General features: G+C 39.0%; 1 protein-coding gene across 1 annotated transcript in view; it reads right to left on the bottom strand.

Moving 5' to 3' along the window:
* CNTNAP2 (contactin associated protein 2) overlaps positions 1-22,323 on the bottom strand; it is a 2,336,063-nt gene that overhangs the window by 1,364,565 nt on the left and 949,175 nt on the right. The window contains exon 5 of the mRNA XM_069588655.1: positions 3,958-4,105. Coding sequence (XP_069444756.1) covers positions 3,958-4,105 — 148 coding nt within the window. The remainder of the gene's footprint in view (positions 1-3,957; positions 4,106-22,323) is intronic.

The raw sequence follows: 22,323 nt of genomic DNA, 5'->3' as shown, positions 1-22,323 counted from the left end.
TAGCCAAAAACTGGAAACAACTCAGTGTTTATCAACATGAAATGAATACATAATTGTAGAATAAGCATACCACAAAATAATATTCAGGAAAATAAACAAATACTTCAGATAACAAAATGGGTAATTTTTCACAAATATTTTGAACTAAAGAAGTCAGAAGGGAAATAATGTGTATGTTATCATTTCATTTGTATGAGAATTTAAAATTTTAAAAAAAGACAGAAAAAAAACCCAAAACAACTTTAATCTATGGGAATAAAAATCAGGTGAATTTAAGTAGTAGTAACTTAGCCTGGTTCCAAATAGGAAAGGAGTACATCAAGGCTGTGTATTGTCGCTCTCCTTATTTAACTTCTATGCAGAGTACAGCAAGAGAAACAATGGGCTGGAAGAAGCACAAACTGGAACCAAGATTGCCAGGAGAAATATCAATAATCTCAGATATGCAGATGACACTACCCTTAAGGCAGAAAGCGAAGAGGAACTAAAAAACCTCTTGATGAAAGTGAAAGAGGAGAGTGAAAAAGTTGGCTTAAAGCTCAAGATCCAGGAAACGAAGATCATGGCATCTGGTCCCATCACTTCATGGCAAATAGATGGGAAGCAGTGTCAGACTTTCTTTTTGGGGGCTCCAAAATCATTGCAGATGGTGACTGCAGCCATGAAATTAAAAGATGCTTACTCCTTGAAAGGAAAGTTATGATCAACCTAGACTAGCAAATTGAAAAGCAGAGACATTACTTTGCCAACAAAGGTCCGTCTAGGCAAGGATATGGAGTTCATTCATGGGGTTGTAATGTCGGACACGACTGAGCGACTGAACTGAACTGAACTCAGAGAAGGTTGATGGCTGCTTCTGGGATGTCAATATAATTTGCTTATTGAGCTGGTGAACATCCCATGGAGTTTTTGTTAGAATTTAGGAATAGGAAAATAGCAGTGGTAGTGAGCCCTTGTTGTACCACCAGGATGTCTGGTTTCCCTTTCAGCTCGAGCACTCAGGCTATACGTCTTTGGGCAAAATTTAACCCTCATAGTTTGTAGCCTAATAGATACTCAGATGAGTCGCTTAGTGGTGTCCAACTCTTTGTGACCCCATGGACTGCAGCGTGCCAGGCCTCCCTGTCCATCACCAACTCCCAAAGTTTACTCAAATTCATGTCCACTGAGTTGGTGATGCCATCCAGCCATCTCATCCTCTCTCGTCCCCTTCTATTCCTGCCTTCAGTCTTTCCCAGCATAGGGTCTTTTCAAATAAGTCAGCTCTTCACCATCAGGTGGCCAAAATATTGGAGTTTCAGCTTCAGAATTAGGCCTTCCAGTGAACACCCAGGACTGATTTCCTTTAGGATGGACTGGTTGGATCTCCTTGCAGTCCAGGGGACTCTTAACAGTCTTCTCCAACACCACAGTTCAAAAGCATCAATTCTTCAGTGCTCAGCTTTCCTTATAGTCCAACTCTCACAGCCATACATGACCACTGGAATAGCCATAGCCTTGACTAGATAGATGGACCTTTGTTGGCAAAGTAATGTCTCTGCTTTTCAATATGCTATCTAGGTTGGTCATAACTCCTTCCAAGGAGTAAGTGTTTTTTAATGTCATGGCTGCAGTCACCATCTGCAGTGATTTTGGAGCCCCCCAAAATAAAATCTTTCACTGTTTTGCTATCTATTTGCCATGAAGTGATGGGACCAGATGCCATGATCTTAGTTTTCTGACTGTTGAGCTTTAAGCCAACTTTTCCACTTTCCTCTTTCACTTTCATAAAGAGGCTCTTTATTTCTTCTTCATTTTCTGCCATAAGGGTGGTGTCATCTGCATATCTGAGGTTATTAATATTTCTCCTGGCAATCTTGATTCCAGCTTGTGCTTCTTCCAGCCCAGCGTTTCTCATGATATATCTCAGTAGATACCACTACTGGATCAATTGCTTCTTTTGTCTCTCACACCATGTTTATCTTATTCACTGTGATACTACTAACATTGAGCATATTTCATAATCCATGAAGATTGCTCAATAAATAATAGAATAGATTATACATAGCATGTTTCCATGGAGACTATTACTTCTTTTTCACTTGTTGAAAGCTGAACATGTTTCTTAGAAAATATGCTATGCAGACAAAAATATCATATATTTTTTTAGTCCTCCCATCTTGATGCTGACAGCTAGAATAAGTATGAACCCAGAGTTCTGTTCTTCCCTAATCTTCCCAGGTATGTCAGTGGTAAAGATTCCACCTGCAAGGCAGAAGACCCGGGTTCATTCCCTGGGTTGGGAAGAGCCCCTGGAGGAGGAAATGGCAACTCACTCCAGTATTCTTCCAGAGTCAGACAGAATTCAAGGAATAAACACACACACATAAGAAATATGATATGGTCATCATTATAGTTACTAAATTCATACAGAGGTAAAATTTTTATATAGTTTTTATTATAAACTATCAAATGTTTGGTTACTTTTAATTAAGGTTTTCCAACAGGATATTTGGATTTTCTGATTGCAGTTAAGCTTTTGTTGTTATGGGTCTGTAGGCAATGGTGGGGGAAAGTCTAGTAGGAAATTCCTTCTTGAAGCTAATCTAATTCCCTATGCTGTGTGTATCCAGCCTCTCATTTCCCAGCCAATTAGAACAGGAAGAAAAGCTTCCTGGGAGGAGCGGACCATTTTACCAGACAATTCATATTCTAAAGTTAGTGTTAGGAGGAATTCCCTGGTGATCCATTGGTTAGGACTTGGCACTTTTACTGCCAAGGACACGGGTTTAGTCCTTGGTCAGAGAACTAAGATCCTGCAAGCCACACAGCACAGCCGACAATAAAAATAAAACCAGTGTCTGCAAATCTTGTGTTTGCCAACTGAGTGTGTGCTACCCACTAGCCTCAAAAAGCCTCCAGTAGTCTTTACAGTAATTGTGTGTTAGTAATGCCTTCACAGAAGCAAATAGGCAAAGATCCATCTTTTCCAGAAGAAGCTACCATCAACCTTGGGCCTGAAAGGAGTTCCACAGATAATGTTTAGAAGAAACTGAGGTCACAATCAAGAAGACGAGTGGGCATAAAGATGAGGACAGGAAGGCTAGGCAGACAAGGCTGTTAAGAAGAAGAAATGAAGGTGTACAGGGCAGCACACGGAACTCCACTCAGTGCTCCGTGGTAACCCAGATGGGAAGGAAATTCAACACAAGAGGGGATGTGTGCGTACCTATGGCTCATTCACTGTGCTATGCAGCAGAAGGTAACACTGTAAAGCAACTATACCCCCACATATACATAAAATAAAAAAGGAGGAACAAGAGGAGGAGAAAAGAAGCACCCTTAACAAAACTGGCTGAAACAGACAGTAGAATGACAATCCCTAAAACTCCATACCTTGAAATCATAGACATAGATGTGATGACTAAAAAAAATACAAAAAGATAATAAGAAACACAACTAAAGGGAAAGAAACTCTTTGGGTAACCAAGTAAGTTTTTTAAAGGAACAAATAAAACTTACACACATATAGAATATAATTGACATCAAAACTCAGTGGTTGGTTTCAAAAGAACAAAAGGTGAAATTGAAGAGAACCAGAAGGAAGTTCTTAAGACTACTTTCAAAATCTATTCCAAAGAGTCAGAAAGACGGAGAAAAGCACAGGTTTCTACTTTTCAGATATTTCATAAGACTTCAAGCATTTTTATTAATAAGCTTTGCTGTGTTAGTACACTTAACAATAATCATTTCCTAAATCCTCTACTAAAGGTATTCTTAGTTTATTCTTATATGTGTGTTTCTGTAAAAATGTAAATATATATTTAAAACATATGACCAACTTTATATGTTTTTTATATAAAGATACATGGCAATTCACTGTCAGAGAAAGCAACTAAAATAATTCAAAATAATGAAATTACCAAGTAAATGAAGATGGCAAAACTCCACCATCAATTTCCACAGGATGGTACTTACAGTAAGAACAGCCATAGACCTCAATCCTGAGCCCAATGCGGCCTTCTCCATTCCAATCCAGAGGCACAAAGCGGACATAGCGGGCGATGACCGGATGCTGTAAATCGTGCCGGACAACACTATCAGAGTTGACATTCCCAGGAAATGCCTGGCAAAAAAAAAAAAAAAAGAGAGAGAGAGACTTGAAAATTAGAGGAAGATACTTTAGAAACCACCATGTACTCTATGTGCTAATATAAACTTAAACTGTATTTGCAATGGAGGTATTTTATATTCTCTAAACCATAAACAAATCGAAAAAAGCTTCCATACTTTCTTTATTTGAAAAACAGGGCCAATTTTAAATGCGAGCTAGGACAAAGTTTCCATGAGTTCTTGCATATATGGAAATGAACACATGTGTTAAAAGAATGAAACACTCTGACATACACTGTAGTATCCAGTAGACAATTATGAGTTCTATTATTTTACATTTAAACTATGCAGTATACATTTTTCAAAACACACTCCAAACATATTTCTTGCTTTTTAAAAATCTTCTCTTCATGCCTACCCATGCCATCATCAGAAATTTAAAAAAACCTTTTCGACATTGAGTTCGGCAAAAAGAGCAACTGAATACACTGTGCAGAGATCAGGGACTTCTACATTTCATTAGCATAACTACATGTGAACGTATTTATTTCATATGTCTTATTCATGGAAGATTTTGTCAAGAATTGTTTGCCACAGTTACTTTATGTTGAAAGGTCATATTGTCTATTTTTTATGGCAGAGAACAAAAGGATTTTCTTTGGTCATAGCCATCATTCCTCAGCAAACATTTATAAAACATTTACTGCATAATAAGCATTAACACAAGGTAATATGGGAAACCCAGGAGTAAGGAAAGCCACCAATGCTACACTCAAAAAGAGTGTGCAATCTAATAACAGGAAAATGTCAATATAAAATCATAACTTAAAGTAAAGAAGATTTAAAGCAAGAGACCAAGAATATTTTAGAATATGTCAAATAAATGAGAAATACATGTGTAAGCTATTTAAGACACGTTTTGTTGTTCTTGTTTAATTTCTAAGTTGTGTCTGAGTTGGTGACCTCATGCCCTGTAGCCCTCCAGGCTCCACCGTCCATGGGCTCTCCGAAATAAGAATACTGGAGAGAGTGGCCATTTCCTTCTCCAGTTTTAAACACGAGCTGCCTTAATTTCATATACACATTCTAGCTGTCCGTATCTTAAATAACTTGAGTTTTGGGAAAGCTATATTCCACATGAGATCCTCTTTTATATTTTTAAAACAATCTCTTAAACATTGAAATAAAAAATTTAGAAAGAACACCGAACATTTTAAGTCATAACATGATACAACATAAGACTATATTATATAGCTAATCTACTGCATTCTTAACTGATATTTTGAATTTGTTTCTACATTAAATCAGGAGTTTTATCTCTTTTAAATGTATCTTTTACAACAACTTTTAAAAGACATAAAATTATTATGAAGCAAGTAAAAAGATACTTTCAATAAAGAGTATACAGTAGCTTTGAAACAGAAGGCTCTGGTTTAATTGTACACAAATACACGTATGCAAAAAGGTATGTTGAAATATTTCCTCAAGATTTAAACTACTCTTTAGAACATTCAGTCGGCTCCAATAATCTGCAAAATGGGTAATAGTCTGTGTCTGTGTGTGTGTTTGTGTGCACACACACGTGCTAACGTTCAGTAACATCCTACTATTTGCTACCCCGTGGAACATGGCCTGCCAGGCTTCTCTGTCCATGGGATTTTTCCAGGCAAGAACACTGGAGTGGGTTGCCATTTCCTTCTCCAGGGGATCTTCCTGACCCACGGATGGAACCTATGTCTCCTGCACTGCAGGTGGATTCTTTACCAGCTGAGTCAGCAGGGAAGTCCTAATTGTCTATAACATATACAATTATATGCTTCGGAAACTGAGATATTCTTCAATAATGATCTCTACTGTGTTCTCCTTGGTTTTCCTGAAGCTGCTGTCTTAACTAAAACGTTCATTCAGGTTTTTATCATTCATAAGATCTTATGGAAAAAATCCAAAATACAAACTTTTTGGCCATACCAATACATACTATCACTGCCTTTCAAAATAGCCACATCCTCTTCAGTTCTTCATTGGACAAAACCATTTGAGCTTTAGATCTTAAATTTCATCACATAAATAGACATCTTCTTTGCATCATGCTGACAACATCTGATCAAGGAAAACAGATTTCTTTTTTCTTTGTAGGTATTTTTTTCTAGCCAGCTTTTAGTTTTACACATAAACCACAAATTTATTTTATTAAACTGTGGCCCCATTTTAATATCATTATTGGTTGTCCTGGCTTCAAAAGCAATACCAGTGAAAATCCCTGAATTAATTCCCTGAGTGCATACAGATTAATCTAAATACTATCTTAAATAAGAGTCAACAAAAGCCAGCCAACAATTTTAACTTAAGGATCAACTATATGCTTAACATAAATAGCTATAAGCTTCCCTGGTGGCTCAGATGATAAAGAATCCGTCCACAATGTGGGAGACCTGGGTTCGATCCCTGAGTTGGGAAGATCCCCTGGAGAAGGGAATGGCAACCCACTCCAGTATTCTTGTCTGGAGAATCCCATGGGCAGAGGAACCTGGCGGGCTAGAGTCCATGAGGTCACAGAGTCAGTGTTAATCACGACAGTGATTAACACACATACACACATATGCTTAACATGGTACTAAGTGGTATATGAATATTAAAAACAACACAGACAGCTAGTAACTTTCTTAGAAATCTGTTTCTGAGGCATTTCTAGTCTGATGAAGCCTGAAAACAGAAAAAAAAATTGCTCTGTGTTCTCCTGTTTTTCCCAATATTTCATTTCTGACACCAGACATATGGGTTTTCCGACACACCAGGCCATTATCTGTGGACACCAGCCAGCCTTCCATACCTTAACTCAATTCTAACACTATCTACCAGGAGGTAGATTCAGATCCCACAGGTGAAGGGCTGATTTCCTCAAGAGCACCCCCAACTTCAGATGCCAATTTCCAGCCCACTTTGTCACCCATGCTTCTGAAAGACCATACATTAGAGGTCCCCATGACCCCCACCTTAGGTTCAATTGCTTGCTGAACAACTCACAGAACACAGGAAAACAGTTTACAAACTAGGTTACTGGTTTATGCTGAAGGATTCAACTCAGGAACAGATGGAAGAGATGCACAGAGCAAGGTGGGTGAGAAGGGCTGCAGGCCCACTCCACGTGTACCACCTTCTAGCACCTCTATTTATTCACCAAGCATTGTGAACGCCTGAAATTCTTCAGCTACTGTGTGCATTTGTGATGATCAAATCATTGGCTACTGGTGACTGAAATCAATCTCCTGCCATGCTCGCTTTCTCAGAGGTCAGTTCAGTTCAGTCTCTCAGTAATGTCCAGCTGTTTGTGACCCCATGAATCGCAGCATGCCAGGCCTCCCTGTCTGTCACCATCTCCCGGAGTTCACGCAAACACATGTGCGTCGAGTTGGTGATGCCATCCAGCCATCTCATCCTCTGTCATCCCCTTCTCCTCCTGCCCCTAATCCCTCCCAGCATCAGTCTTTTCCAATGAGTCAACTCTTCACATGAGGTGGCCAAAGTATTGGAGTTTCAGCTTTAGCATCATTCCTTCCAAAGAAATCCCAGGGCTGATCTCCTTCAGAATGGACTGGTTGGATCTCCTTACAGTCCAAGGGACTCTCAAGAGTCTTCTTCAACACCACAGTTCAAAAGCATTAATTCTTCGGCACTCAGTCCAACTCTCACATCCATACATGACCACAGGAAAAAGCATAGCCTTGACTAGACGGACCTTTGTTGGCAAAGTAATGTTTCTGCTTTTGAATATGCTATCTAGGTTGGTCATAACTTTCCTTCCAAGGAGTAAGCATTTTTTAATTTCATGGCTGCAGTCACCATCTGCAGTGATTTTGGAGCCCCCCAAAATAAAGTCTGACACTGTTTCTGCTGTTTCCCCATCTAATTCCCATGAAGTGATGGGACCAGATGCCATCATCTTCGTTTTCTGAATGTTGAGCTTTAAGCCAACTTTTTCACTCTCCTCCTTCACTTTCATCAAGAGGCTTTTTAGTTCCTCTTCACTTTCTGCCATAAGGGTGGCGTCACCTGCATATCTGAGGTTATTGATATTTCTCCCGGCAATCTTGATTCCAGCTTGTGCTTCTTCCAGCCCAGCGTTTCTCATGATGTACTCTGCATATAAGTTAAATAAGCAGGGTGACAGTATACAGCCTTGACATACTCCTTTTCCTATTTGGAACCAGTCTGTTGTTGCATGTCCAGTTCTAACTGCTGCTTCCTGACCTGCATACAGATTTCTCAAGAGGCAGGTCAGGTGGTCTGGTATTCCCATCTCTCTCAGAATTTTCCACAGTTGATTGTGATACACACAGTCAAAGGCTTTGGCATAGTCAATAAAGAAGAAATAGATGTTTATCTGCAACTCTCTTCCTTTTTCCGTGATCCAGCGGATGTTGGCAATTTGATCTCTGGTTCCTCTGCCTTTTCTAAAACCAGCTTGAACATCTGGAAGTTCATGGGTCACGTATTGCTGAAACCTGGCTTGGAGTATTTTGAGCATTATTTCACTAGCGTGTGAGATGTGTGCAATTGTGGAATAGTTTGAGCATTCTTTGGCATTGCCTTTCTTTGGGATTGGAATAAAAACTGACCTTTTCCATCCTGTGGCCACTGCTGAGTTTGCTGGCGTATTGAGTGCAGCACTTTCACAGCATCATCTTTCAGGATTTGAAATAGCTCAACTGGAATTCTATCACCTCCAATAGCTTTGTTCATAGTGATGCTTTTTAAGGCCCACTTGACTTCACATTCCAGGATGTCTGGCTCTAGGTGAGTGATCACACCATCGTGATTATCTGGGTCGTGAAGATCTTTTTTGTATAGTTCTTCTGTGTTTTCTTGCCACCTCTTCTTAATATCTTCTGCTTCTTTTAGGTCCATACCATTTCTGTCCTTTACTGAGCCCATCTTTGCAGGAAATGTTCCCTTGGTATCTCTCATTTTCTTGAAGAGATCTCTAGTCTTTCCCATTCTGTTGTTTTCCTCTATTTCTTTGCACTGATCACCAAGGAAGGCTTTCTTATCTCTCCTTGCTATTCTTTGGAACTCTGCATTCAGATGCTTATATCCTTCCTTTTGTACTTTGCTTTTCGCTTCTCTTCTTTTCACAGCTATTTGTAAGGCCTCCCCAGACAGCCATTTTGCTTTTTTGCATTTCTTTTCCATGGAGATGGTCTTGATCCCTGTCTCCTGTACAATGTCACGAACCTCTGTCCATAGTTCATCAGGCACTCTGTCTATCAGATCTAGGCCCTTAAGTCTATTTCTCACTTCCACTGTATAATCATAGGAGATTTGATTTAGGTCATACCTGAGTGGTCTAGCAGTTTTCCCGACTTTCTTCAATTTAAGTCTGAATTTGGCAATAAGGAGTTCATGATCTGAGCCACAGTCAGCTCCCAGTCTTGCTTTTGCTGACTGTATAGAGCTTCTCCATCTTTGGCTGCAAAGAATATAATCAATCTGATTTTGGTGTTGAACATCTGGTAATGTCCATGTGTAGAGTCTTCTCCTATGTTGTTGGAAGAGGGTGTTTGCTATGACCAGTGCAGCTGAAAGTTTCAACTCTCTTATCAAGTCACATGGTTGGTTTCCTCTTAAGGTTATCAAGGGGGTTTTCAAATATCACCTCATTGACATAAACTCAGGTATGGGTTGAAAGGAATTTGTTATGAATAACAAGTACACCCATTTCATCTTTATCACACTTATCACTTAGGAAATCCCAGGAGTTTCAGAACCCATGTGGCAGATGGCATGAATAAAGACCAAAAATATATATTTCTCACCAGAAATCCTGATATCACAGGCCTAAAATAAAATATGAAAAAAAATGTTGCAAAAGGCAGCATTCAAAGGAAGTACAGAAGTGTGTGGCATCGCTAGTGATTTCAATAATCCTTAGAATCCTATGAAAACAATCTAATCAGGAGAACTATAGAAAGAGATAGACTTTAACTGGATAGGAGGGCAGAATGATGTTTCGGAGACAGAAAGCAAGGAGGGCACAGGATAGGACTGGGAGAGACTGGAATAAAGAAGGAACTCAGCAGTAAGTCAGAAAGAGAAACACCAAGACAATACATTCCATAGTTATGGAATTTAGAAAGACAGTAATGACGATGCTACATGCAAGGCAGCAAAAGAGACACAGATGTAAAGAACAGACTTTTAGACTCTGTGGGAGAAGGCGAGGGTGGGAGGATTTGAGAGAATAGCATTGAAACATGTATATTACCATATGTAAAACAGATGACCAGCACAAGTTCGATGCAGGAAGCAGGGCACTCAAAGCCGGTGCTCTGGGACAATCCAGAGGGATGGGGTGGGGAGGGAGGTGGGAGAGGGCTCAGGATGGGGGGACACGTGGGCACCTGTGGCTGATTCATGTCGATGTATGGCAAAACGCACAATATTGTAAAGTAATTACCCTCCAATTAAAATAAATAGATTAATTAAAAATACACACACACACACACACACACACACAAGAAGGAACTCAGATCTAGGGCTGGAGATACCCTGAGTCTAGTGGTTGTGGTGAAATTTTGTTCTTGAGGGGTAACTTCTCTAGCCCTCATCTATTTTATTCCTTCTCTCCATGTCTGTCCCCCCAAAAAGATCTGACTAGCTTATCTAAAAAATCTACTTTAAAACTAAAACTGTGTACTCTGAAAACATAAACTATATTCTGGAATAAGTGATAAGGACATAAATCTGACTGGAAGAAGTGTTCATATTGGAAAATCATGAGTGTTTTAACAAGTCCTGTCTGATTGTGGACAGAAGAATACAGCATGTGTTTGTTTAATAAATAATAGAATAAGAGCCATATTTAGAAGATCTTGGATGGTGGGAGATCAAGATGGGGCAGAAAGACGAGTCACAGAGTTCAAAGTGAATGCCACGTGGTGGGAAGGGAAAATGTTTCAAAAGAAGAATTAATAACACTCTGAGAGGAGGGAGTAAAAACAATGATATAAACCAATCTATTCACATACTGGCATTGGCAACAAAAAGAGGGAAGGGGGGATAGAATGGTAGACATCCATCCTTTCCCTCCCCAGCAACCTCTTCGCTTTAAGTAACAGCACCTAGATTTTCTTTACAATGTTACCCAATATTCACTCTTAAGCCACCTGATTCAGGAGAGGCAGATGCCACACCAAGGCTCAACCTTAGCACTTCTGCTCAAAGTGCTATATAGTCATATATCCATTCATTCACTCAGGAGATACATGAGATCTTTTTATGCACCAGATACTGTTGAAATCACTGGGCAGACAGAAGTGGACAATACAGTTTCAGCTCACATGGCATTTGCATTAGTAAAGTAAACAGTATGTCAGTACAAAGTGGGGCAAATAATAAACAATATGCAATGGATATATTTAATATTTGCAATAGCCAGGACGTGGAAACACTCAAAGTGTTCATTGACAGATGAATGGATAAAGATTTGGTATATGTACTCAATGGAATATTACTCAGTCATAAAAAAGAACAAAATGCTGCCATTCATCATAACATGGATGGGCCCAGAGATTATAATACTGAATGAAGTGAGACAGAGAAAGACAAATATGCTGCTTATATATGGAATCTAGAAAAAAAATGGTACAAGTGAACTTTTTTACAAAAGAGAAATAGAGTTATAGATGTAGAAAACAAACTTATGGTTACTGGTATGGGAGGCATGGGAAGGATAAACTAGGAGGTCAGGATTGACATACACACAAATGGATAACTAGCAAGGATCTGCTGTGTAGCATAGGAAACTCTACTCAATGTTCTGTAATGACCTACATGGAAAAATAATCTAAAAAAGAGTGGATATATGTATATATACAATTGATTCACTTTGATGTACAGCAAAAACTGACACAGCATTTTAAATCAACTATGCTCTGATAAATGTTTTAAAATATAATGTATATATAAATTAAATACACTGAGTTATATAACACATATATATTGTTGTATATTATAGGTATGGTTCAGTTTTTGCTTTACAGATGCTTTTATCAGGTTTCTGGCACCACTGCCTACAGAAAGTCTATTGGCACCATTTTTCCAACAGCATTTGCTCACTTCAGGTCTCTATCCCGTTTGGTAATTCTTGCAATATTTCAAGCGTTTGCATTATTATTATACTCACTATCATGATGTGTGGTCAGGGATCTTTGATGCCACTAATGCAATTGTTTGGGGGTGACTTGAAGCACACCCATATAAGAGTGAATTCAATCTATAAACATTCTGTACATTCTGACTTCCCCGCTGACCTGCCATTCCTCCATCTCTTTTCCTTTCCTTGGGACTCCCTATTCCCTGAGACAGAACAGTACTGAAATTAGGCCAATTAATAACCCGAGAATGGCCTCTAAGTGTTTAAATGAAAGGAACAGTCAACTGACATAGCACACTTCATGTTGCTTTATCCTAAGAAATGGCAGCAGGTGCCCCAACCTTCAACAATCATCACGTTGATCACTCAGCAGCATCAACTTTGATGCAAGATCCTCCACCAGCTAAAAGACCACCATTCCCTGAAGGTGCAGATGAGGGCTAGCATTTTTTAGCAATCAAGTATCTTTAAATTAAGATGGGGCCACTGTTTCTAGACAAAATGGTACTATACACTGAGCAGACTGCAGTATAGTATAAACATAACTTTGACACTGTTTTATTGTGAAACCAAAAGAAGTCAATAGTATAAGCAAAAGTAAGAAATGCAAACATCTTGAGTACATGCTGCATGTTTTGGGGGCAGGAAGGAAGCCAGAATTTATGGAGCACAGTGAAGAAGCAAGGATGGCCTGAAGGCCACGACAGTGTGGTAAACTTCACGTTAATTGGGCTAAAAGAAACTTCACTCAAGAGTTTTCAGTAAAAATGTCACATAATTTAAATGTTAAGATTGGGGCCACTAAAATGGGATTCCCCGGTGGCACTAGTGGTAAAGAGCCTGCCCATCAACGCAGGAGACTTAAAGACACAGGTTTGATCCCCAGGTTGGGAAGATCCCTGGAGGAGGGCATGGAAACCCACTCCAGTATTCTTGCCTGGAAAACCCAACGGACAGAGGAGCCTGGCGGCCTACAGTCCATGGGGTCACAAAGAGTCAGACACAACTGAAGCGACTTAGCACACACACACACACCACTAAAATACAGTTCCCCAAATAAAGCAGAGTTCTAGTACAACAGTAGAAGATGCCGTAGCATATTATAAAATACCGGAGAGTGGTGGATAGGATAAGCTGGTTACAAGTGCTCTGGAGGAGTGAAGGCATTAGGGAGAAGGTAGGAATGATGCTGTGGAAGCGAGTGCTTGAGAGGAGCAACAGGACACGTCTTCCATCCTGGACCCCAAATGCACAACACGTGAGGAGTAAACAAAGCCAAATACAGACCCACTAGGAATGGAAGCTCTCCATCCACTGAGCTCCCATTGGCCACTCCGGTTATTACAGAAAGGGATGGACATCAGAGAAAGATAAAGTAGGCCCATTTGTGATGATGTCATTTCAGCATCTAAATTCAGAGCCTGCAGAAGAAAATCTAAAAGATTTTTGATGATCTGACCTGTGTCCTCACTGGTTTGTGTATTTTTTTTTTTAAGCAACAAAGAATACTGACTAATACAAACATATTTGAAGGGAGAGATAATTAGTGAAGATTTAAATATATTGTCTTTGAGATGTCTCCATGAAACTGAAAGGTCACATAGAAAATTTGAGATGTTTAGCATAGCTTTTCAGAAAGGGTAACATTTATTATTTATGAACAAATGCATGGCATATGGTATTTTCTTCAGAATTCACAGCATCAGTAGGTTGTGTTTTTTTCACTTCTTTTCATTTCCAAGCATATTGAGACTTAAGACATTATCTTAAATTGAAGTTGAAAATATTTCAAAGAAATGATGTAGGCGTTACTGATCATTGTCTTGAATATAAAGGTGTAAATACATGTGAAATGTCTGTTCTATAACAGTATTCAGAAAAGTTAAGAAATTTAGAAGGAGGCGTAGTCATTCATTTAACAAAACAACATCCAATATTTATATATTACTTTCTTATTTAAAGCTTTCTAGTACACACTGTATGGTTTGTGCCTTATAGGTAATCCTAACTTAGGGAGGGATCTTATTTTTTCAAACCAATAAATTCAGGCTATGAGAAAGTAGAGCACTTAACTGATGCTGAACAGCTAGTCTGGGCAAACCAGGGCAAAGTAAGAAGTCTGTCCACTCCCTCAATGACCTTTGCTTGAGAATCAAGTTTTCAGCAAGGAATAAAGGTTTTTCTATTTAGGCACAACACATTTTTTTTTTTTTTGATGTTTGATGTTACCTATTTGAATACCAAAGTTTGGTAGATAATTTTCATCAGATATACATTTTGGGCATACACTTAGCTTCTGGCTCATTTATGAGGTAGCCTATTTGGCCTGTATGCCTTAGTTTTCTCAACATTTTTATTTACAGTAATTTTGACAATATTAATATTTTATTTTCTCAGAAGTTTTCTAAAAAGATACTTCTACTGTAATATCAGCCAAAGTCTCCCTGAAAATCTTAATATAAGTAATTAAAAAGCTGGAATGACACTACTTATGACTAAAAAAAGGGTAGTCTGCTATAGCACTGTATTTTTAAAGTAGTAGTGACTACTTTGTCACAGGGCTTGAAAGGAAATTATGTTTTCAAATAATTTGGCTCTTATAATTCTTGTACTTTTCACACGGATTTTTAAAAAAAGGAACAGAAAAACAAAATAAGATATACAGCTGATTTTTACAAAACCCCTACAATTTAAAAATATGCATTGAAAATTGAAAAATTAAAATGAATTTGAACATTTCTTGAATAGAATACTATCCTTTAAAATTCCACCTTCATTTAGATAAATGCTACACAATAATATATGGTTTATGGATACATGAGAGCATCAGACAAATTCATCATTGTAAGACTGACAAATCAATTTACATAAGCTTGTAAATTACATGTCACTGCTATTAAATCTCCTGACATGGCTGTGATTCGTATATATGCTGAGAAGGATTTATTTTTTATTTTTACTAACATAGAATTTCTGTAACTCACAAATCTTCATGCTTACTATAATAATAAAATAAGGCTGAACCTATGGTGATTCTTTTGAGTTACTGTCCTAAAAACTATTAAAATATGCAGCAAAGAAGGCTAATACCTAAAACAGACTGATTATATTCTTTGCAGCTGAAGAAGGAGAAGCGCTATACAGTCATCAAAAACAAGACTGGGAGCTAACTATGGCTCAGACTATGAGCTCCTTATTTCAAAATTCAGACTTAAATTGAAGAAAGAAAGGAAAAACACTAGACCATTCAGCTATGACCTAAATCAAATCCCTTAAGATTATACAGTGGAAGTGACAAATAGATTCAAGGGATTAGATCTGGTAGACCTAGTGCCTGAGAACTACGGATGGAGGTTTGTAACAAAGTACAGGAGGCAGAGACCAACTCCATCCCAGTGGGAAAGAAATGCAAAAAGGCAAAATGGTTGTCTGAAGAGGCCTTACAAATAGCTGAAAGAAGAAGAGAAGCGAAAGGTAAGGGAGAAAGGGAAAGATATACCCAGCTGAATGCAAAGTTCCAGAGGACAGAAAGAAGAGGTAAGAAAGCCTTCCTCAGTGATCAATGCAAAGATATAGAGGAAAACAATAGAATGGGAAAGAATAGAGATCTCAAGAAAATTAGACATACCAAGGGAACATTCATGCAAAGATGGCCTCAATAAAGGAGAGAAATGGTATGGACCTAACAGAAGCAGAGGATATTAAGAAGAGGTGGCAAGAATACACAGAAAAACTGTACAAAAAAGATCTTCATGACCCAGAAAACCACAAATATGTGATCACCAACCTATAGCCAAACATCCTGGAAAGTGAAGTCAAGTGGACCTTAGGAAACATCATTAGAACAAAGGTAATGGAGGTGATGGAATTCCAGCAGAGCTATTTCAAATTCTAAAAGATGGTGCTGTTAAAGTGCTACATTCAGTATGCCAGCAAATTTGGAAAACTCAGCAGCAGCCATAGGATTGGAAAAGGTCTGTATTCATTCCAATCCCAAAGAAAGGCAATGCCAAAGAATGCTCAAAGTATCACACAATTTCACTCATTGACATCCCAGCAAAGTAATGATCAAAATCCTTCAAGCCAGGCTTCAACAGGACATGAACTGAGCATTTCCAGATGTACAAACTGGATTTAGATAAGGTAGAGAAACCAGAAATCAAATTGCCAACATCCATTGGATCACTGAAAATGCAAAGGAATTCCAGAAAAACATCTACTTCTGTTTTATTGACTATGCCAAAGCCTTTGACTGTGTGGATCACAATAAACTGTGGAAAATTCTTCAAGAGATGGGAATACCAGACCACCTGACCTGCCTCCTGAGAAACCTGAATACAGGTCTAGAAGCAACAGAGAAAACTGGACATGGAACAACAGACTGGCTCCTAATTGGGAAAGGAGGACAGCAAGGCTGTATATTGTCACCCTGCTTATTTAACTTATATGCAGAGTACATCCTGTAAAATGCTGGTCTGGATGAATCACAAGCTGGAATCAAGATTGCCAGGAAAAATATCTACAATCTCAGATATGCAGATGACACCATGCTAAAGACAGAAAGCAAAGAGGAACTAAGGAGCCTCTTGATGAATCTGCAAGAGGAGAGCGAAAAAGCTGGCTTAAAACTCATAACTCAAAAAACTAATATTATGGCATTCGGTCCCACCAATTCATGACAAATAGATGGGGAAAAAGTGGAAACAGTGACAAATTTTATCCTGGAGGGCTTCAAAATCACTGCAGATGGTATCTACAGCCACAGTATTGAAAGACACTTGCTCCTTGGAAGAAAAGCTATGACAAACCTATACAGTGTATTAAAAAGTAGAGACATCACTTTGCCAACAGAGGTCTGTACAGTTTTTCCAGTAGTGGTTTTTCTAGTAGTCATGTACAGATGTGACATTTGGACCATAAAGAAGGCTGACAGACAAAAATTTGATGCCTTCAAACTGTGGTGCTGGAGAAGACTCTTGAAGCGTCCCTTTGACTACAAGAAGATTAAACCCATCAATCCTAAGGGAAATAAACCCTGAAAGTTCATTGGAAGAACTGATGCTGAAGCTGAACCTCTAATACTTTGACCACCTGATACAAAGAGCTGACTCATGGCAAAGATCCTGATACTGGGAAGGATTGAAGGCAGGAGAAGTACGTGACAGAGGATGAGATGGTTGGATGACACCACCAACTCAACAGACATGAGTTGGAACAAACTGGGAGATTGTGAAGGACAGGGAAGCATAGACCCAAACACAGCACTAAGTCGTGTCTGTCTCTTGGGATCCCATGGACTGTAGCCCATCACGCTCCTCTGTCCATGGGATTCTCCAGGCAAGAATACTGGAGTGGGTTGCCATTTCCTTCTTCAGGGGAACTTCCTGACCCAGGGATGAAACCCAGGTCTTCTGCACTGCAGTCAGATGCTTTACCAACCAACCTACTATTGGGCTGGTGCGTAAATGAATGAGGAGTAGTACTTGAGGTCAGAGCAGAGGGGAGTTCAGGATCTCTTAGGTCACACAGAGAAGCATGCTGCTGCTGCTGCTAAGTTGCTTCAGTCGTGTCCGCCTCTGTGCGACCCCATAGACGGCAGCCCACCAGGCTCCCCCGTCCCTGGGATTCTCCAGGCAAGAACACTGGAGGGGGTTGCCATTTCCTTCTCCAATGCAGGAAAGTGAAAGTGAAGTCGCTCAGTCGTGTCCGACTCTTCACGACTCCATGGACTGCAGCCCACCAGGCTCCTCCGTCCATGGGATTTTCCAGGCAAGAGTACTGGAGTGGGGTGCCATTGCCTTCTCCAACAGAGAAGCATGGTATGATGCAATTCATAGGGTTTTAGAGCGTCAGACACAATTTATGACTGAACAATGAACAACAGCAAAGAACTTTTTAAAAAGTAGTGAGTTGTTCAAGGTGCTAATTGTAGAATAATCTAAACATGACTGAAGTTTTAATAACTGAAGATTTCCCACCGTGGGCACTAAGTATTTCTTCCAGTTCATACCATCATTTCATTGATGTAAGAGAAAGGTAGAGGCAACATTTTTCACTCTAAAGTACCAAATAGTAAATATTTTAGGTTTAGCAGGGTACAGACCTCTCAGTCCCAGATCCTTCTTTTTCTTTTTTAGTTTTATTCTAACAACATTTGGAAAATGTAAAAGTCTTATTAGTTCCCTGTCTTTAAAATAACAGGAATAGAACAGACTTAGCCAAGGGGCTAGAGTTTGCCAACCCCTGGTCTGACGCTCTTTCATATGAAGAGATATTCCCTCAGATAGGGAGCCAAACCTAAAATCATCAGAAGACTTTTCAGCCACTTAGCATTTAAAAACCAACAAACTTCAGAAAAGCATTTTGTCAGTCCTTGAAGCATATAATTTATCGGAGTGAAAGAAAATATATGAGGATTTAGAATATGCTCCCTTCAAATTCTTTATTACAGGGTTTGAAGTGTAACTTAGAAAGTATTTTATGAGAGAATAAATATTTAGCCCTCACTAAAACCTCACCTTTTAGAAACCTAAAATAAGCGATCACGGGCTCCTGCAGTGAATGAATGAAAAGGTAGAGACACATCTCAGTGCAAAATTTTGCTTAAGACTGAAAAATGTGTCTAAATCACCCAGCTCTTATGCAAGCAAGCCTAGGAAGAGCTCAGTACTACCAACAAGTCACATATGCGGCACATTATGTGAGAAAAACAACAATACATAAATACTTCCTAAAGTGAGATATTGTTATTTTTTAAGACAAATAATATCTGCGCTGCCATAAAAAACATATATTAATGAATCCTTAGGTTGATGTTGTAAACCTGTGATCACCATGATCACTTTTAAGTGAAATTTTATTTCTTGCTGGATTTTGAGCTTTATTGTCTCCATGTCATCAATTCATATCAAAAGGTAGAAATAGATTTTCCACTTTGCAATCTTGATGGGAGTCTCAAAGCTTAAGTTACACTCCTTGCCTAGGCAGAAAGAAAAGAAGTGCCTTCATAAAGTATTGCATGTTACAGCCTCACTGTGGCCTCTTCACCTGAACACTCCTGTTGTCATCTTGATCAGGCTGTACAACCAATCCTGCAGAACTCAGCTTACATAGCACTTTCTGACAGTCGGTACAATACATCCTCTGACCCTGTTACCTGCCATTCTGCAGGGTGCCTCATAATATACTACACTTTTCATTCCCTTCACTCAATTGTAATAACTTCATTATGCCTGTGATTACACCCCTCATCACTGCTTCAGAGGTGTCTGCACTGAAGCTTGTGATCAAGCCTCTGGTTCACCACTATTTTCCGATGTCCCAGTACAGTGTCTGGTGTTCAGTAAGCATCAGTTTACTGCCTAAATGAATAAATAAAATGTGAATTTTACATTTCATAGCCCTTGTTATTTCTGGCCATACCAAAAACTAGCTTAGAAGCTATTTATAGTTAATAAGCCATATGTTAGACAATGTCCTACAGGAATTAGCTTGCTAGTCTGATTCAACAGGACACTAGGCTAATAAATAAAGTTTCCCCAGAGGTGTTGGGATGTCACTATCAGTATGCAAAGTGGCTGGGAATTCCAGAGATGATGGGGGAAATAAAAGGAAATGGTCATACAAAAATCAAATCAAAATCCAGGGAGAAATGCTAAGAACAATGTGAAAATTAACACACACACACAAACCCATCCATCAAATCTATGTTCACCTCAGTAAGGGACTTGAACTCTGCTAAAAACATACTCTACGCAGTTGCTAAACCACAGCAAACATATTGGGGAGAAAATGCGGCAACATTCTGCTATATAAGCGCAGTGCTCTCTGGACGCTTCTGCTCCTGACAAATATTTCCAGTGATTTTCATTATGCCAAAGTTATGAACAGATTTTAAAATTATTTTATTAGAGGAACTCTTAAGATTCCTGCAGAGGATCTTCCTGACCGAAGGACTGAACCAGTGTCTCTTACGTCTCTTGCCTTGACAGGCGGTTTCTTTACCACTAATACCACCTGGGAAGCCGGCTTTTATATGTATCCCTAGCTAATGCCTTTTTATTGGTGAGTACTATTTCACTGTATAATTATATCACCATTGTTTATCCACTTTTCTGTTGACAGACTCAATGATGTTTTCAATTGTTTTACTCTTATGAATGAAATTGTTCGAAGTATTTGTGGAAATGCCTAGTAGAAGAATTTCTGAGCCAGAGAATGGATGAGGGCTTTAAAGTTTTTAAAGAAAATGCCAGATCGTGATTATAGCATCGGTCATATATCTTAAATTTCAGAGAAATCTGTATATTCCCTACAACTTAAATTCCTTAGTTTTTGTACTTATGTTCTACTTCACTCTAAACTTCTTTATATATTCTTCATCATCCTAAATGTCAAATTATAAGAAAGGGTGAAACTGATTAGATAATGCTATCAACTGTCTTTTTCTCCAGCATTTGAAATAAATATATATACAAAGTAAAAAATACAGAAGCAAGGCTGTCAAGCTTGACAGCATTAAAGTACAACACAGCTGATGGAGTCAGGAGATGGAAAAGTTTAAGAGAATGGAGAAGGAAGAATATGATGAAAAATTCATGTTCTTTAAGTAAAGAGTCAAAGATATTAGCAAAATTAGATAGAATGGCAAACCCACTTGTGAGTATATCATTATATGTAACAAAATTAACCCCCAAAGAATTTTAAATGTTTGAGAAAATGTTGATATAATTGGTAAAAACAGGCCAGATATGGGGAAAAACAGGTTAACTAACTACAAGTTTATCTGTCAAGAATCAGTAGTCAGTAATTTCAAACTTGATAAATGAACAACTTGATAAGGAACTGGAAGAATGGAGACCGGGATGGGGAGATACTGGGAAGGAAACTTTTGCTTTTCACATTTAATTCTTCATGTACTACCTGATTAAAAATGTTTCTTTATGTACTACTTTGATAAAAATAAACCACAAAACATTTTTTTGGAGGGTTGAGTCTAAAATGTTGGCTTTAAGACTCATGGCAAAGTACATAGACGGAGACATGTTCAGTAGTGAGACCCATCTTGTCTGTAAAAATAAAATCTAACTAGCTGCTTGACAAAACAGAAGACTCCTGGTACTGAGCCCAGAAAGAGATTTCTCAAATGAGCCCAATGTAAAAGGAACCACGCTACACAAAGAACGAAGTGTTCCACAGCATCTATATAAGACGACAGCAACAACCTTCATAGGGAGCTTCTTAGTTTCTAAATGCTGAAACACAATTTTACAATGGTAATCAAAACTGCCAACACAAGTTATTTAGTTCTCTGCTGGCTGGCTTAATCTAGAAACAGTTCAGAGTATTTAGAGGAATCAATGGATTGCACTGCCTTCAGTTGATCTTTCATAAACTTTGTTTTTCTCAAGAATTTGCTGTTTCAATGGCTATGAATTTGAGAATATACATGGCAGTACCCAGAATACATCTGGTTCCAAATATGGAACCAAATGGATTCATCAGCATAAAATCAACAAAGCAAGTTTTATTTAGGGGGATGGTCAGTATTAGCAAAGTAAGTTACCATCTTCAAAATGTCTCTCCCCTGGTGGCTAAGTGGTAAAGAATTCGCCTGCCAATGCAGGAGACATGGGTTTGATTCCCTGGTCTGGGAAGATCCCACATGTCAAGATGCAGTTGCTGCTACTGCTGCTAAGTCGCTTCAGTCATGTCCGATTCTGTGCGACCCCATAGACGTCAGCCCATCAGGCTCCCCCATCCCTGGGATTCTCCAGGCAAGAACACTGAAGTGGGTTGCCATTTCCTTCTCCAATGCATGGAAGTGAAAAGTCAAAGTGAAGTCGCTCAATCATGTATGACTCTTAGCGACCCCATGGACTACAGCCTGCCAGGCTCCTCCATCCATGGGATTTTCCAGGCAAGAGTACTGGAGTGGGGTGCTATTCTTAAGCTTGTGCAAAACTACTGAGCCTGTGCTCTAAAGCCCAGGAACCACAACTACTGAAGTCCATGTCTAGACCCATGCTCCACAACAAGAGCCATCACAGTGAGAAGGCTGGTAACTGCAGCTAGAGCAG

This window comes from Ovis canadensis, chromosome 4 (assembly GCF_042477335.2).
Source record: "Ovis canadensis isolate MfBH-ARS-UI-01 breed Bighorn chromosome 4, ARS-UI_OviCan_v2, whole genome shotgun sequence".
Lineage (NCBI taxonomy): Eukaryota > Metazoa > Chordata > Mammalia > Artiodactyla > Bovidae > Ovis > Ovis canadensis.
This window is presented reverse-complemented; position numbering and strand designations above follow the sequence as displayed.